The sequence below is a fragment of the Narcine bancroftii genome, chromosome 3, assembly GCF_036971445.1.
Source record: "Narcine bancroftii isolate sNarBan1 chromosome 3, sNarBan1.hap1, whole genome shotgun sequence".
NCBI classification, from domain to species: Eukaryota; Metazoa; Chordata; class Chondrichthyes; order Torpediniformes; family Narcinidae; genus Narcine; species Narcine bancroftii.
The window spans coordinates 352,355,264-352,373,425 of NC_091471.1; the positions used below are offsets into that span (position 1 = coordinate 352,355,264).

At 41.1% G+C, this 18,162-nt stretch overlaps 1 protein-coding gene across 7 annotated transcripts in view; it reads left to right on the top strand.

Moving 5' to 3' along the window:
* The window catches only part of cep112 (centrosomal protein 112), a 399,081-nt gene that overhangs the window by 245,099 nt on the left and 135,820 nt on the right, over positions 1-18,162 (top strand). For 5 of the 7 annotated variants that reach the window (XM_069929793.1, XM_069929789.1, XM_069929788.1 and 2 more), the window contains one exon: positions 1,068-1,130. The exons of the other annotated variants lie outside the window; for them this stretch is intronic. In XM_069929793.1, coding sequence (XP_069785894.1) covers positions 1,068-1,130 — 63 coding nt within the window. The remainder of the gene's footprint in view (positions 1-1,067; positions 1,131-18,162) is intronic. 7 annotated transcript variants of the gene reach the window in all.

Below are 18,162 nucleotides of genomic sequence, written 5' to 3' on the forward strand. Positions count from 1 at the left end.
GGTTCCTGCTCCCGCCGGATGAATGAGGTCACTGCTCCTGCTCAAGAGAATGAGGTTGCTGCTCCTACCACGTAGGTCTGATGTTCCTACTCCTGCTGGGAGAACGAGGTCGCCGCTCCTGCCACATAGGTCTGAGGTTCCCGCTCCTGCCAGGAAAACGAGGTCGCCACTCCTGCCACATAGGTCTGAGGTTCCCGCTCCTGCCAGGAAAACGAGGTCACTGCTCCTCCCACGTAGGCCGAATTCCCGCTCCTGCCCAGTAGGCCAAGGGTTTTTTTTTGCTGTTTCTTTTTTACTTGCTTTACAGTAATTTACAGCTTTGTTACTTGGCGATTGGAGTGTTTTAAAAAATTTTGGGTTGTTGCTGGGAGGTCTGAACAGTCATAAAATGGGGGTCGATATATGCTGGATAAACCATAAAACCATTAAAATGAGGCTAAAAAAGAGAGGTCAACCTATATGATGAAATATACTATTTTTTTTAGGTAAGGCAACCAAAACTATACACAGTACTCCAGATGAAGCTTCACCGGCTCCCTCCATAAAGGGAAAAAAAACCTCTCTGAAAGGAAGGCCAAAGTAAAAAAGTTCTTCTCAAATACTTATTTGACCTACGTGCCAGATTTTTATGATTCATACGTTACAACATCTAGATCCTTTTGTACGGCACTCACTTTTAGTATTTCTCCATTTGGACGATGACCTTCCATTGATTTCTCTTCCAAAGTGCAGGACCTCACACTTCCCCACATTAAACTCTATTTGCCGGTCTTTTATCCACTCACTCAATCTGTCGATATCCCATTACAGAATCACAGATTCCCTTTAACATTGGCAAATTTGGAATCGCTAAATACTCTTCCTTTATTCAGGTTATTAATGTCAATAGTGAAGGAAGGGATGTTCCCTGACCAAAAATGTCTAATTCTGCTTTTATTCTCTGTTTTTTAATGGTTTTCTGGGATCTAACTGTACAGCATTGTTCGTTGTTCTTTGAAATCCATCATTTTGAGGTTTAATTTATTAGACTTCCTTTTTTCCTGACATACTTTATTTTTTTCAACCAGGCTGGTAACCTCAATATGGGTGCTCCTCAACTTACAATGGAGTTGCATTCCGACAAACCCATCGTAAGTCAACAAAATTATAAGTCATAAAAGAATACAGGTATACCTTGTATAACACTGACAGTATCAGTTCCTACACTGATCCTACTGATCTGCTCTCTCCCCAAGGCCCTGTATCAGTCACACAATGCCCAGTTCTCCCCTGACAGCACTCTATCAGTCCCCACACTGATCCCGCTGCCCCGCTCTCTGCCGATAGCGCTGTTTCAGATTTCAGATTTATTTTCAGGGTACATACAACTCTGAGATGCCTTTATTCTGCAGGCGTGGCAGAATTATCACTAATTGGTCTTCTTTCTTTGGCTTGGCTTCGCGGACAAAGATTTATGGAGGGGGTAAAATGTCCACGTCAGCTGCAGGCTCGTTTGTGGCTGACAAGTCCGATGCGGGACAGGCAGACACGGTTGCAGCGGTTGCAGGGGAAAATTGGTTGGTTGGGGTTGGGTGTTGGGTTTTTCCTCCTTAATAAACCGCACAGTGTAAACATGTAAACAAAGAAAAGAATTGTAAACATATAACAAATGTAAAAATAAAACTCACTGTGCAATACAGATAGAACAAAATAAAATCAATTAAGTGCTCAAGTAAGAGTCCTTAAATGAGTCTGATTGAGTTTGTCATTGAGGAGTCTGATGGTGGAGGGGTAGCAGCTGTTCCTGAACCTGGTCTTGTTGCACCTATAGCTTTTTCCTTATGGCAGCAGCGAGAACAGAGTGTGTGCTGGGTAGTGTGGGTCTTTGATGATTGTTGCTGCCCTCCAACGGCAGTGTTCCCTGTAGATGTACTCAGTAGTGCTGCCAAGGGTATTGCCTGGACTGTGTCCAAACTGTGGTGCAGCCGGTAAGCACATTTTCCACAACACATCTGTATACCAAACCTCCACAAAATCCTGAGGAAGTAGAGGTGCTGACGTGCTTTCTTTATAATGCCATTGGTGTATTGGGTCCAGTAAAGATCTTCCAAGATAGTGACTCCAAAGAAATTCAATTTGCTCACCCTCTCCATCTCTGATCCCCCAATGAGATCGCTGGATTGTATTCCTCTGGCTTTCCTTTCCTGAAGTCAATGATCAGCTCCTTAGTTTTGGTGACATTGAGTGCAAGGTTGTTGTTGGTGCACCATTCAGCCAAGTTTTCAATCTCCATCCTGTATGATGACTCATCCCCTTCCTTTATACAACCCACTACCATGGTAGTGTTGGCAAATGTGTAGATGGTATTATTGTTGTACAGAGCTACACAGTCATAGGTGTAAAATGAGTAGGACGGGGCTAAGAACACAGCCCTGTTGTGTTCAAGTACTGATGAAGGTTGTGGAGGAGAAGTTCTTACCAATTTTCTCTGATTGTGGTCTCGAGGTGAGGAAATCTCTGATTCACTTACACTGTGGAGTGTTAACTCCCAGGTCTTGGAGTTTGCTGATCAGTTTTGAGGGCATGATGGTGTTAAATGCCAAACTGTAATCGATAAAGAGCATCCTGATTTATGCATTTTTGCTGTCCAGATGTTCCAGGGTTTTGTATGGAGCCAATGAGATGGCATCAGCCATAGATCTGAAACTCTGATAGGCGAACTGGAAAACATCCATGTCACTTCTCAGACAGGAGATGATATGGTTCAATACCAGCCTTTCAAAACACCTCCTCACTGTTGATGTAAGTGCTACTGGTCAATAGTCATTAACATAGGTTACTGCGCTTTTATTTGGGGCACTGATATGATTAACGCCTGTTTGAACCAGGTGGGTACCATGCCATGCCGGAGTGAGATATTAAAGATGTCCGTGAATACCTCGATAAGTGGGTCAGCACAGATCTTTAATTCTCAGCAAGATATTCCATGCAGGCCGGATGATTTACTCGGATTCACTCACCTGAAGGTAGCATGCACATCATCCTCAGATACAGAGAGAATGGGATCATCATCAGATGTGGGGGTGTGGAGGAGTGGTTCTTCACTGTTACTGTTGCCAAATTGGGTGTAGAAGGTGTTGAGTTCCTCTGGGAGAGAGGTTTTGCCTTCTGCTACTTTACCAGATTTGGTTTTGTCGCAGGTTATGGCATTTAGGCCCTGCCACATGTCTGGGTATCCCTTGTTGTTTCCATTCTCATCTGGAATCTCCACTTTTCCCAAGAGATAGCCTTCCACAGATCATACCTGATCATGCTGAATTGGCCTGGATCTCCTGACTTGAATTCCTGCGATCTGGCGCTCAGCAGGTTTCAGATTTCATTGTTCATCCAGGGCTTCTGGTCAGGGAAAAACCTGTATGATTTTATGGGGACACACTCATCCTCAGCTATTTTGATAAAGTGTGTTACAGCCTCGGTGTTCTCATTCAGATTCTCTCTCAGCAGAGAACGCTTCCCAGTCTGATGACTTGAAGAAGTCCTGTTACCGTTCTTCAGCCTCCTGCAACCACTTTCTAGCTCTCACCACACTGATTCCACTGCCCTGCTTTCTCCCAACAGTGCTGTATCAGTCCCTGCAAGCTTTCCAACTTAAAGAATTCACCTTAGAGAAATTATCAACGTTTATTGGAAAAATCAACGATGCTTGAGATTGCCTTACTTTAACATATCACATGAAAGTAAATAACGACGGTCACACTATTGTACCATTGTAACATCGAAAAATCGTAAGTTGGACCATTGTAAGTAGGGGAGCACCTGTACTCTTCCAGAGAGCTGTAAAAACTCGGTGTGAATTCCAAGCAAGAGGACCTTTAATATCTCTTCCTGGAATCCCTTGGGACCTTTGTATAACCAACAATGAGATCCTTGAGAGAACTATTTTTAGATTTTGTTTTCAGATTTATTGTCAGAGTGCACACATGACATAACAAACAACCCTGAGATTCTTTTTCCTGTGGGCGAGGCAGAATTGGTAGCACAAAAAAAAAACTGCATGCATCATACACTTGTGGACAAATAAAGAACTGTAAACAGATAATGAATGTCAACAAACTGACTGTGCAATACAGAGAGAATTTAAAAAATCAAAAAAGTGCACAAGTAAGAGTCTCTGATTGAGTTTGTCGTTGAAGAGTCGTTGAAGGTGGAGAGTTGAAGAGTCGTCGTCATTGAAGGTGGAGGGGTAGCTGCTCTTCCTGAACCTGGTGGTGCGAGTCTTGAGGCACCAATATTTCTTTCCTGATGGCAGCAGCGAGAACATTGTGTCTGCTGGGTGGTGTGGATCCTTGATGATTGCTGCTGTTTTCCATCAGCAGATATTCTCATTAGTGGGGTGGATTTTGCCTGTGATGTCCCGGGATGTGTCCACAACCTTTTGGAGGCCTTTATGCTCAGGTATATTGGTAGCCTCATACCAGACTGTGAATATCCATGACAGTCAATGTAGATTATATTGGATAAGTCACACAGAATACATACCTTAAAACTGTCATCAAAACCTGTGCTGTATGGCCAACTCAAAGGCAGACACAATTTAAAGGAAGGCGAAAGCTTTAATACAGTGAAAGATCAAGCCATTTCAAATTTGTTTTTCTCATCAACTAAAAAGAACTGCTCACACTCAATCCAACCAGAGAATCGGTTTAATGTGGAGGATCCCCCTGGAAGTCCAGACAGATGCCAAAGGGAGAGTTAGAAGGAAGCAGGAATTTGGGGAATTTATTCTGGAATCCGATCATAACCAGTGAGAGTCAATAGGGGTTAAGCCAGGAGTCCACAGGATGGCAGAAGAAGAAGAGTTCAGATAGCTCTTCAGTTTACTGAGATCAAGCAATAATTAAGGCAATGCAGATAAAATTGTAAAAACACAAGGAATAAATGGCCATACCATCCTGAATTATATTATACATGTGATTTCACATCACTGCTTGAGAAATTCAAACAAACCAATGCAAGTTGATGTTTCCATTGGACGCAAGATAACAATCTTCAAGAGGAAAGACCTTATTTTTTATAATATATATTATTTATAGATTTAAAACCACACAAATAAAGCACATAATGAAAAATAATTAATTTCAATACAAATACATGATTGCATATGAAAAGAAAAGATAAGAAAACCACCCTATATACCACCCTTCTATCCCCTACAAAGAAAGAAAAGAAGAAAAAAGAGTAAGAATGGACAAGAGACCCTCAACAGGGTACCTATTACTTAAAAGTTTCTTATATACTGAAGACCTTAAGGAGAAAGGGAATGTCAGAGTCTCAATTAAATATTAACATCCATATTTTGGAAATAAGGGCTCCATATCTTCCAAAATATCTATTTGTCTATTAAATTATAAGTAATTTTCTCAGGTGGTAAAGGCCTAAGTTATAAGAAGACATGCACTGAAGAGGTTGTTGGTGCTTGCTCAGCTGGTTGTCATCACTAGCTACTCGTCTGGAATTTAAGATATATATATTCTCCACAGTTCATGTTTCAAGACATACTGGTGTACCTTTCATTTATTCATCCCCATCCTGCAACGCTTCCTCACTAACCAGCATGCTATGTCCTGTTTTGTTTCCTGCAGGTAGAGAAGGTAATGCCTCTATCTCTGTTTGAAAACTTCTTCCTCTGTTGGTCTCTGGTACTTATTATTGAACTATTTCCCGACCAAGTTCCTCTGTCATTGTTATTCAACAACCTGCCACAAAGTGAGACAGAAGAGCAATGTGCAATATTTGGCTCTTTTACTTTGTTTTGTTTTCCTTTCTACCTGTAATGGCCTGACAGATGGGTGAACTATGGAGGCGAGTCCATGCCCCTCTAGTGGCAAAGAATGTAAGATGGATGCAGGTTCTGCAGTGCTGCATTGTTCCACTTTTATTCAACTTGGCTGCAGCTGTACCTGAGAGATGTGTGGTTTGTAGTATGCTACATCAATAGACCTTAACATCTTTCAGCACTGCTCCCATTTTTTGTGCTTTGCACTTCATCCAAGAAGCAGCTGTTAACTATAAATGCCTCATATGAACTGTACTAAAAAAATAGGCACATACTTTGGAAATAATTCAGTTTGTTTCTACATTGTGTCACCATTCAAAACCTGTTTTTCAAAATCTCAGAACAGACTTTCAAGACCAACCATGCCAAAACTGCAGGCATGCCCAAAATTGGCAAACAATTTGCTCAATATGTATTAATGTAGTGACAGCTCCACACCATTTTCAGACTATTGATAAACATTGTAGAAATCACATAATTGTGGATTATATGTCATGATAAATGTCCACATGCGGAGGGCAGCAGTATGCATAATGCTGTCAACATTATTTCACAGCCACTTTGTTCTTTGAGGCATGGAATTTACAATTTAAGGATTACCGTTAAGTGTTGAAGTCAGGCTCTTTGAATGGAAACACAGTACAGACACTGCTTTTTTTTCTAGTTTCTTCATGCTTTGATCTTTTTAGTTTCACAATCCATATGTGGATTAGCTGCTTTTCTGAATCTAAAATTCTAAAAAGCTTCAAAAGGTTGCTTTTATATTTTTTTTAAAAAGAAGCTGAATTCATCTGTGGTATTTTTGAAACTTTTTTTAAAGACATACTTGAATTGAGGTGCATTGAATCTTTGGGCATGGGGAAAATGTCTGGTTAATTTTCAGTAGTTAGATCCCTTGCTTCTCCACCACACACTCCCCAACCCCATCCAGCTCAGATTTTAAATGCATTTGTCAAATATAGAGAGTTCTTTGAGATGTCTGCAGAAATATGATGTCTATTTGTGATTGTGATCAAATTTATTTGGTATGTTGTCAAGATTGTTGTAATATGTAAATAAATATAGTCTAGGGCACTCAGCTCTCTTGTTCTTTGAAATAACTTTGAATCTCTGAATCTTTGTCATAAGACTATTGAGCCTGAAGTGATTGTTGTATGGAGCCCATTGCCCAAAGAGCTAGACAGTGAGGGAAAATATGGTGATGGAACATATCAGTAGGAAATCAAGTCAGGTTTATTGTCATCTGATTACACAAGTACAACCCGACAAAACAGCTTTCTCCGGTCCTTGGTACAAATCACGCCAGACATGCAATCCGACATTTTTCACATACAAGCATACAATACGTTTGCAGGACAAAAATTTCATCAATAGAAATAAATAATTAGATATTGTTTCATAAATGTGAGAGTCTCGGATGGTTAGTGTGAGCAGTTCCTTTGGTCGTTCAGCATTCTCACTGCCTGTGGTAAGAAGTAAAAACATAATGCTGGAGAAATTCAGTAGGTCAAATAGTGTCCTTTATATAACAAAGATAAAGCCACATAACCGACTTTTCGGGCTTGAGCCCTTCATCAAGGTATGGAAAATGTCAACAGGCATTCAAATAAAAGGGTAAATGGGTGGAAGGCATGGTCACCAAGGCAGGAGGTAATAGATGGAGAAGGGAGAGAGGGCACAGCAGCAAGCAAGGGGAAGAGGGATGGCTAGGTGAATAGAGAGGGAAGGGGGGAGGACAGCTGACAGGGGGAAAGGAAGTGAAGGGGAAAGGAGTGCAGGTTAGCAGAAACCAGAAAAGTCGATTACCAGATGGAAAATCAGGTGTTGTTCCTCCAATTTGCGGGTGGTCTTAATGGGATAGTACATGAGGCCATGACAGATATGTGAGTATGGGAGTATGATGCAGATCAGAAATGGTCAGCCACTGGGAGGTCTCTGTCACTGGTGTGGACAGAGCAGAGGTGCTGAGCGAAGCAATCTCCCTGACTGTAGCCAGTCTCTGGAAGTGTTGCTTCACTTGAAAGGCCTGTTTGGTGCCCCAGACTGTGGAGAGGGAGAAAGTATTGGTGCAAGTGTGACTCCTTCTGCGGCCACAGGAGAAGGTGCCGGGGTGGGCGGGGGGGGGGGGGGGGGGGAATAGGTGGAAATGATGAGTGCCTGAGGGTGTCATGGAGGGTGTGGACTTTACAGAAGGCAGAGAGGGGAGGATAGGGGAAGATGTGTCTTGTGGTGGGATCCTGTTGTTAGTATCAGATATTCTGGAGGATAATGTGTTGGATGCGGAGGCTGTTGGAATGGCAGGTGAGGATAAGGGGGATTCTATGATTGTTGCATCTGGGGGAAGAGGAGGCCAGGAGAGATGAGCAGAAAATTGGACGAGATGTGGGTGAGGGCTGAGTTGATGATGGTGGAGGGAAAGCCATGTTTGCAGACATTTCAGAAGATCTGAATTGGAAGACCTCATCTTGGGAAAAGATGCGGCAGAGACAGAGAAATTGAGGGAAAAGATTAGAGTCCTTGCAGGGGACCGGGTGTGCGGAAGTATAGTCGAGGTAGTTGAAATATATATCGGTGGAAAGCTTGTCTCCTAAGATGGAGACAGAGAGATCCAGAAAGGGGAGAGTGTTGTCTGACCAGGTGAGTTTGAGATTGGGGTGGAAGTTGGCCACAAAGTGAATAAAGTTATGAGCTCATCGCGAGTGCATGAGGCAGCCCTGATGTAGTCATCAATATAATGGAGGAAGAGTTGAGCTCATTGCCTGTGTAGGCTTGCAGCATGGATTATTCCACAAAGCTCACTAACAGACAGGCATAGCTGGGACCCATGTGGGTACCCATGGCTACTCTTTTGATTTGGAGGAAGTGAGATGAGTTAAAGGAGAAGTTGTTTAGAGTGAGGACATATTCTACCAGGTGGAGGAGGGTGGTGGTAGAGGGTGACTGGTCCAGAAAGAATCAAAATGCTTTAAGATGTTCTGTATGGAGGTTGGAGGTTTAAAGAGATTGGAAATCTGTCGTCTGACCTCAGCAAGGTAGAGGTCAGTATCCAGACCACAACAGTACCATCCTTGCCTGCGGATTGAATAGTGAGGTTGATCTTGTTGCAGAGAGTGGAAGGCAAAACATTCAGAGGAAGTAAGATTAGAATAAGAGGGTGTTTTGAAGTTTAGACGGTTGATGTTTTGGCAGCAGTTTGAAATTTTAAAAAATCCAGAATTGGCAGCTGGCCAGGTGGTGTCCAAGAGGTAAAAGAAGGCTTAAAGCGAGAGGAGTCTTGGGTGGGGGTTGGAGAGTCACATTCATGGAAGTATGCCTGGAGACAGAGGTAACAGAAGAGTTTGGCATCATGGCGTGTGCAGAACTCATTAAGGTGTAGGTGGTGGGGGGCGAAGATAAGGCCTTTGCTGAGGACCATCTCTGAGGGGATGGTAAAGACCAAGCAGGGATCAGAGTGGAGGGTGTTGGGAGGAGGTGAGGATTGGAGACGTCAGAGGGTAGAGAAGGAAGGTAAGGGAGATCAGAGATGGAAAGTGGAGGGTTGAGCAGATCAGAGAGGGGAGTTTGGGGTGGGGAGTTCAGGGGGTGGTTGTTGAGGGGCCCATGGAAATAAGCGGTTCCTCAGCTAGTGGTGCTGGCTCTGATACTCCTGTATCTCTTTCCCGGGGGGGAGCAGCTTAAAGATGCTGTGTCGAGGGTGGAAGGGGTCCTCAATGATTTTTTTCAAGCCCTCTTCAGACAATGAACCCAGTAGATCACGTTGATGGAGGGAAGGAGATTCCATTGATCCTCCTTGCCACTCTTATAGTCCTGTGGATTGACCTCTGAACAATCATGGAGCCTGCACCTTTAGGAGATAGCATTTCAGAAATTGTACATCCCATTGCAAGTATGCTTTTATTGTTGAGGCCTGGATGACAGAATTCTATTCGAGGGGGAAGTGTCAAGTTTTGAGATAGCATGAGATCGTTGAGCTTCTTGTTCAAGAACTTCCTCCACTGTTAGCATTTGTCTTAGTTTTGCCATTATGGGTTGAGGTGATCTACCCTAGTAAAGAGGATGGAGTCAGAGTGCTTTCTTAGGCTGGAAATATCATAAACCGGGGCACAGGTTTAAAGTGAGACAGTAAAAGTTTAAAGAAGTGCAAAGAAAGCTTTTTTAAAATAGGAAGAGGTGGCATCTAGAATGTTATTCCAAGGTACATAGGAGCAGATGCAGTATATTGAGACCAACACATGAATAGGCAGGGAGTAAAGGGATATGGACTTTGTGCAAACAGATGGGATTGCCAACATGACTAGCACAGACTTGGTGGGCAGAAGGGTCTGTCCCTGTGCTGTTCTATTTTCTGCTCCCTGAAGTATAATTCTGTTTTCTAACAACACTAGAATTGATTTTCTGGCATTTGTCTTTAAGGTATATAATTGGAATCATGGAATTTTCAGCCTTCTGGTCATCAATCTGGCATAGCTCAGGGACAGGTGGCCTTCTTTTACATCATAACTCAATGTCTGTGCCAGCTCTTTGGACAAAACAACCCATTCAAGTGGTTTGCCCTTTTCACGTCGTCCAACAAATCTCTGGCATGATATCATACGAACTGAGTACAAACTCTTCCTCCACCTGTGCACCGTAAGGTTGAGTCAAAAAATGCTGATGTTGCATGGGAGGTGAATTGCTCTCAAGAGAAGTTAACTGCACACTGAGGATTCAATGCTAGAAAGTAGTGTTTGTTGCCAAATAGAGTAGTAGAAGTAAAATGAAAAATTTAAGGGGAAACTAGTAAGTACATAGAGGGTAAAGAAAGACGAGGATATGTTGTTGAAGATTGAAAGATTTCAGACAAGATTTACAAAGATGTTGCGGGACTTGAGGAACTGAGCTACATGGAAATGTTAAACAGATTAGGACTTTATTCCCTGGAACATTAGAGAATGAAGGGAGATTCACAAAATTTTGAGAGGTATCACTCAAGTAAATGCAAGTAGGCTTTTTCCATTGAGGTTAGGTGGGACAAAGACAAGAGGATGTGGGTAAAGCATGAAAGATGAAATGTTTAAAGGAAACATTAGTGGGAACTTCCTACAGAATCAGAATTTGTTGTCATAAACAAGTCATGAAATTTGGTGTTTTGTGGCAGCAACCTCCTTTGAAGAAGACCGCAGAGCCTACCTCACTGACAAAAGGCAAAGGAGGAAAAACCCAACACCCAACCCCAACCAACCAATTTTCCCCTGCAACCGCTGCAATCGTGTCTGCCTATCCCGCATCGGACTTGTCAGCCACAAACGAGCCTGCAGCTGACGTGGACTTTTTACCCCCTCCATAAATCTTCGTCCGCGAAGCCAAGCCAAAGAAAAGAATAGTGCAAACATTCATATAAACCACCTAATAACAATAATTTTTTAAAATAATGCACGATAAGTAAGACATGGTCTTTGGTTCATTGATTATTCGGGAATCTGATGGCAGTGGGGAAGAAGCTGTCCTTGTGCTGCTGAGTGCTTGTCTTTAGGCTCCTGTTCCTTTTTCCCGATGATAATGGAGTGAAGAGGGCATGGCCTGGGTGGTGGAGGTCTTGAGGATGGACGCTGCTTTTTTAAGACACCAAGAGAGTGGTGAGAGAGGGAACTTTTTCACAAAAGTGGTGAGTGTGGAATGAGCTGCCAGCGGAAGTGATGATTGCAAGCTTGATTTTGACACAATAAAAATTTGATAGAGACGTGGACGGGAGGAGTATCGAAGGCTATGGTCTGAGTTCAGGTCAATGGGATCGGCAGATATTAGTTTGACACAGACTAGATGGGCCAAAGGGCCTGTTTCTGTGCTGTAGTTTTCTTTGGTTCTGAGTTCCAGCGAGTGTAATCCCTGGATATTCCTCATAGACTAACCCCCCCCCCCCTCCCCCCAATCTCTGGAATCAAACTGGTGAACCTCCTCTGCACCACCTTGGTATGTCATTTCTCAAGCAAGGCGAACAGAGGTAAATGCAGTACTCCAGGTACAACCTCACCAGTGCACTGTACAGATGCAGCAGAACCTCCCTACTCTTTTGAAAAACACTAAAGCAGCCAATCTTGAATCTTGAGCAGGCAGTGAATTGCAGGAGGAACTCTGCAGGTCAAACCGCATCCATAGATAGAAAAAGTCACTTAAAGACTGACCTGTTCTACCCTTGGATGCTGTCTGATTTGCTGTGTCTCTCCCTGCCCTTAAATTTAACCTCTTGCAGTGAAGGCCCACATTCCATCTGCCTTCTTGGTTATCTGTTGCACCTGCAAACTAACCTTTGGCAATTCACGCACAAGCACTTTGGTTCTTCTGCAGAATAGCATGCCGCAGTCTTTCTCCATTTAAGTAATAATCTGATTACCTGTTTTTCGTTCCAAAGTGGATAACCTTGCATTTACTAACATTGTGCTCTACCTGCCAGATCATTGTCCACTCACTTTCACTACTTTTCCGCTTTTTAAAAATTTTACTATCTGTTTTTATATTTTGTCCTCATTTACTTTCATAATTTATTGCTTGCCTATTATTCTTTCAAGGTTTTCCCAATCTTCCAGTTTCTCGCTATTCTTGGTAACTTTCTACGCATGAGGTTTTAATTTGATACTCTCCTTTATTTCTTTAGTTATCCAAGGCTGGCGCTCCCTATCCTTTCTGTCCTTGCTTTTAACCAGAATATATTTTTGTTGAGCATTTTGAAAAAAATATATTTGACCATTATCCACTGTTCCTTACCAGTCCACTATATAGTCCGTGTTCCCAGTGTAGATTACACTTTCCTTATTCTAATATATCCTAATTTCATCTAGTATCATCTTTCAAAGCATAAGCTGCAATATCCCAAATTTAGATCTCTTTAATCCAAAAAAAATCAAACTCTGTGGCTGTTACTTTTTATAGTTTTAATTCATTGATAGAACAGATAAACATTTTACAAAGCTTTGCAACAAGACTTTTATAATGGTGAATAACAAAGCATTTACTGTATAGTAGAAATACAAAGATATATAGAAATACAAAAACTCAAAGAAAAATTTCTCGTGCTCACACTTCCTTCACATCTTGTAGAATGAGAGCAAGCACTTTGCTTCGGCTGATATTATGACATATTACATCATAGTCACTATGGTAATACTACAAACAATAGTTTTCTTAAAGAGACAGGCACAAAATTAACTAAGAATTAAAAACCCTTCACAGCCAACTTTTCATTCATCCTATTGTGGTCTCTCTTAGTTAGACATGATACACTAGTTGTAAATCAAATTATGTATGAGAAATTCAACTTGGCTATGATCATTAATATTACCTGTCTCAATGAACAGAACTTGCAGTTCATGTAACATGCTGTTCAAGAAAGCTATCACAAATGCATTCTATGGACTCCTTCTCAAAACTACTTCGACCAACTCAATTTGTCCAATCTAAGTGTAAATAAAGTCCCCTATGTCTTATATGCAATAGATATTTATTGGTTTATTACATGTGCCACTGTAAAAATTTTGCTTGAGAAAAATTGTCATTGGCCCATTTCCTTTGCAGTTATGAAAATGTGCACATAACGAGTCAGTTAGGTACGATTAAAACTGTTTTTTTTTCCCTCCTTACTCATCCTAATCTCAACACTGATGGATTCAACTTTCTGCTTCCCTAGGTCTAATATTGTTTATCATTATCACCTGGATCTCATTCTTAATTAAGAGTGCTACCCCACCTCTCTTATCTTCCTGCCTATCCTTCCTAATGAGTCAATATGCTTCAATAGTTAATTCACAATCATTTCCACTCTTCACACACTCTTCTGTAATGGCCATACCTCTTTGTACTGATTTATATCATAAGTTTGTGAACCTTGTTTTGAAAACTACGGGTATTTAGGTAAAGTGCCCTTACACTCAATGTCCTTTTAGAATCTAGCAACCTTTGTATATTTTGCATTTGACTTTTCTGTACTTCACTCTCACGTTTCTCTTTTCTACCTTTTGCTTTGGTCTCTGCACGGATTCCCATCTCTCACAGAAGAACCTTTCTCACTGTAATAGGTTTAATGTGACAAATAAACTGTAACTATTGCAAATGGTTCCCAAAGTAGATTAAAGAATTCTCAAAACATAAATATTTTAGACTTTTGTAAACTTTACCTTGACTGGAGCATATGTCTGATCCAGATTTTTAAATGTTTAAAATTTAGACATTTAGCCCAGTAACAGGCCTTTACGGCCTCGAGTCTGTGACACCCAATTAAAGTACACCTCCGGTACATTTCGAATGGTTTCAAACAGTGGGACACCCCCCCACGCCCCAGGAAAACCCACACAGACACGGGGAGAATGTACGAACTCCTTACAGACAGTGCGGAATTCAAATCCTGTTCCCGATCACTGGTTCTGTAAAGAGGTTGTGTTAACCACTAAACTAACTGAGCTGTCGTGTAATGTATAGTACAATGGTGAAACAATGTAGCTATTACAAGTGGTAAGAATTTCTCAGGTGAGATAAACTCAGCTATAAACACTGGCCAAGGATTGTAATGGGTGCAGTTATAAAAAAGACTCAAGTGTCACTGCAGCTGTATGTGATAACTATCTAATAGCTATCATCTACCTTCCCAATGCAGACTGCAGCAAGTGATGAACAATAGAAATCAGAAGCAAATTCCAAGTATAAGTGACAGCGCCGTTAGTGTAGTGGTTCACGCAATGTCTTTACAACACTGGCAATCAAGACCAGATCTTGGTTCAAATCTCATGCTGCCTGTAAGGAGTTTGCAGGTGGTCCACGTGGGTTTATTCCAGGAGCTCCAGTTTCCTCCCACCCTTCAAAAATGTACCGGGGTGTAGGTTTGTAATGTGGGTAGCACGGATTCCTAGGGCCGAATTGGCCTGTTACAGTGCTGTATGTCTAATTCCAAAAAAAAAATTTTATGTTAACAATAATTTACTTTTATGTTGTCAGTCAAGGACAATTAGGGATGGATATTGAGATTACCGGCAATGCCTAGATCCTGAAAACAAAGTGAATTTAAAAGAAGTTAGTTGGCTCAGAAATAGGAGCAGAGTACCCTGCCCCTTGGACATGCTCTGATATTGGAAAAAACATGAGCAATCCAATACTTCCTTGCTTTCAAATGGCAGGCAGGGTGGGGAGTTTGTGCAATTACCAAACCAATAGTTTCTGCTCAGTATAATTCAGCTAGAAAATAAAAGTGGCGGGTGGGGTGGAGTGCTAAGGGACAGAAAATACAAATCTCTCTAAAACAGGCACAGCAAAAAAGTATTTGGGGATCTCTGCTTGTGTTTTTGCCTGCTTTGTGAATCCCTTCATTCTCTTTGTGCCCAACAACCTTTTAATTACTATCTCAAATGTTCTCGATGACTAAATAAGTGCAGGTTCTCTTCAGTGGAGGAATCGTAAGGGTTACCATTTCTCCTTAGATTTGTCCTGAATAGTCGTCCTCAAGGTTTTAAACCTTGCTCTTGGTTCGAGAGTCGAGAAATATGCAGCGACTTCAAAGATAAGTGCTCCATTTGCCAACCAACATTACCTGGTGTGGTGCAATACATGTTTTGATAAGATCAGAGTTTGCCCATTTACACTTGGCTCAGCATGGTATTTCACAGCAGCTCATATTGTGTGAGCATCAAGGACAAGACTGAAAGCAGCTTTTGTTATATGCAATACCTCTATCACCATGGAAACAATTGGATAATTAGAATACCAATACTACGAGTTTAATACAGTTTGAATATATTTGGCAGTCACTGATGTGAGTGTTCTGTGAGTAAGCTATATCTTTTATCTTTGCAAAATGTAGTGGTATAATCTTTATAAGAAATTAAGATATCGTTAAATAGTCTAATTATTCCTCTAATTTGTTGGTTTATATTTTCTTTCATTTTCTTTTATTTTCACCAAGCAGATCATGAAAGCTATTAATTTAATCTCCCTTATTCTCTCTGACTTAATGTGAAAGGCTACAGGTTAATGCCTTCATCCCAGCTCCTTCTATTGAACTAGTCAAGAGAGTGTTAACTATCTTGTGACATTATAGCAATTTGGGACTTCCCCAAATGCCTTTAAATTATGACTTTTGCAGCTCTTTATGGTAAATATCAGCAGCTTCCAGGCTGATTTGTATGCGCACCTACACTGTCGCTTTTTGCTTACATTAGGTCTTAGCCTTGTCTGCTCATGTGCCTGTCCAAATGCCTGCTAAATATAGTGATTGTAAGGATTCAAAAAAACTTTCACTTCAGATCCCCTTTAAAGCTGTTTCATCACATCTTAAATCACCTCTATTATGGTAAAATGGTTTTGATTATATACCCTATCTCTGCTCACCTAATTTTATCTACCTTTGTCAGGTCACCGTAAGCCTTCTTTGATCCTGGGACAACAAGCTTAGATTTTCCCCAAAACTAAAGTTCTCCAAATCCACTTTTCATCTCTGCGCTCTCTCCATTACATTGGATTGGTTTTATTTATTTCATCCCCTTCTACTAATTTTGTCCTCAACAGAACTGGTTGATGGGGAGGCAAGCTTCCTGCAAGGCTGTTACAGTGCCAGGGTATGAAAGACTCGATAACAGCATTCCCCTTCCTCTACTGCATCTCATCACTTCCCTACGACTGCATAGCTAACAGAGAATTTCATTTTGAGGGGGGGAATACACTTGATTTTATGATGAATTAGAAATCTCGGGCTTCTTCAATCACACAACATTTTTGTTGGTCGTTCAAGTGGAATGTTGGAGCAACTAAGCCTGACTAAAATGCAGATAATAGCAAAAGAATTCTTCAAATTGAATTGCTTATTGCCTTGTGTACTGAGATACAGTGAAAAACGTTGTTTTTCATGCTATCCAGGCAAGTTAACCCATACATAGTACAACAGCTAGTGCAAGAATATAAACAAAGCTGCAGGAGAATATTACAATGTAGCGCACATCTAAACAGCTACCTGAGAACTTGTGGTTGCTGGAGACGATTATGTACATCGCTACAACTGACTAATTCTGGTTATCAACATGAAATTTTACATCTGCGTACAAGTCCTGTCAACTTTTCCCATGATAAATTCCTTTGTCTACATCTATAATACTAATTTAATATGTAAGAACATCACAGTGGAGATGTTTGTATCACCATCCATGAGAACTAACCAAAAAGTGACAATAAGATTCTAAGGTACAGGGGCAGAAGTAGGCCATTTGGCCCATTGAGTCTGCTCCACCATTCCATCATAAGCTCATCTATTCTTCATTCAGCTCCATTCCTCCCCATAACCTTTGATACCCTGACTACTCAGATAACTATCAATCTCTGCCTTAAATATACCCAACGATGACTTCCACAGCCACCCATGGTAGCAAATTCTAGAGATACACTCTCTGGCTAAAGAAATTCCTCCATTTTAAATGGGCGCCTTTGACTCCACTACTATGGGAAACAACTTTGCCATATCTACTCTGTCCAGGCCTTTCAATATTCAAAATGCTTTTAGGAGGGTCCCCTCTCATTCTTCTGAACTCCAAAGAGTATAGTCCAAGAGCTATCAAATATTCCTCATACGCTAATCTCTTCATTCCAGTAATCATTCTTGTGAATCTTCTCTGAACCCTCTCCAAAACCAGCTCATCCTTTCTTAAATAAGGAGCCCAAAGCAGTAAACAAGTTTCAGAATAATTGTTTACAGATATTATAATAGATACATGAAATCTGGGCAGAATGCATAAATTTTAAGATGGTGAGCTAATGACACCCTCTTGCCAGGTGCATTTGCTCTCCATTTTATTTAGTTGAAATATGTACTTGCATTTAACTCAATGGCATTCATTGGGTGCATTATGCTCGATTTTGGGTATTCTCGGTCTCGACACATACTAATTCAGCAAATGCCAATCTACACCCAGTCTGTGGAGGTCTGCTGAATTTTAATGGCCTGATTTGAAAAATATGTGCAAATCCCAAATTGATACAATATGCACAGCATATGTAAAAACCTCCTGGAAAAATTACTCCACAACCTCTCCCATTCAAGATTTTCCCACAGCCTTTTGAAGCCAATCATAATTATATAGAGAATATTCTTTTGTGAAAGTCCCTTTCTTTGTGGCCAGGAAAAAACAAGGATTATAAATAAACTCTTCAAAACTTCATTTACTGAAAAATCATTTTACAATTTGTACAGTTAAGCTCTCATTCAGCACCCACATTTCCTATAAAATTCTTCCACATCAAGTTCTTCCTAATGGAGTCGTAGAGCTAACAGCACAGACTTAGCCAACACTTTCCATGTCATCCATCATTGCTCGCATCTGATCTGTTATCATCTCACAGTC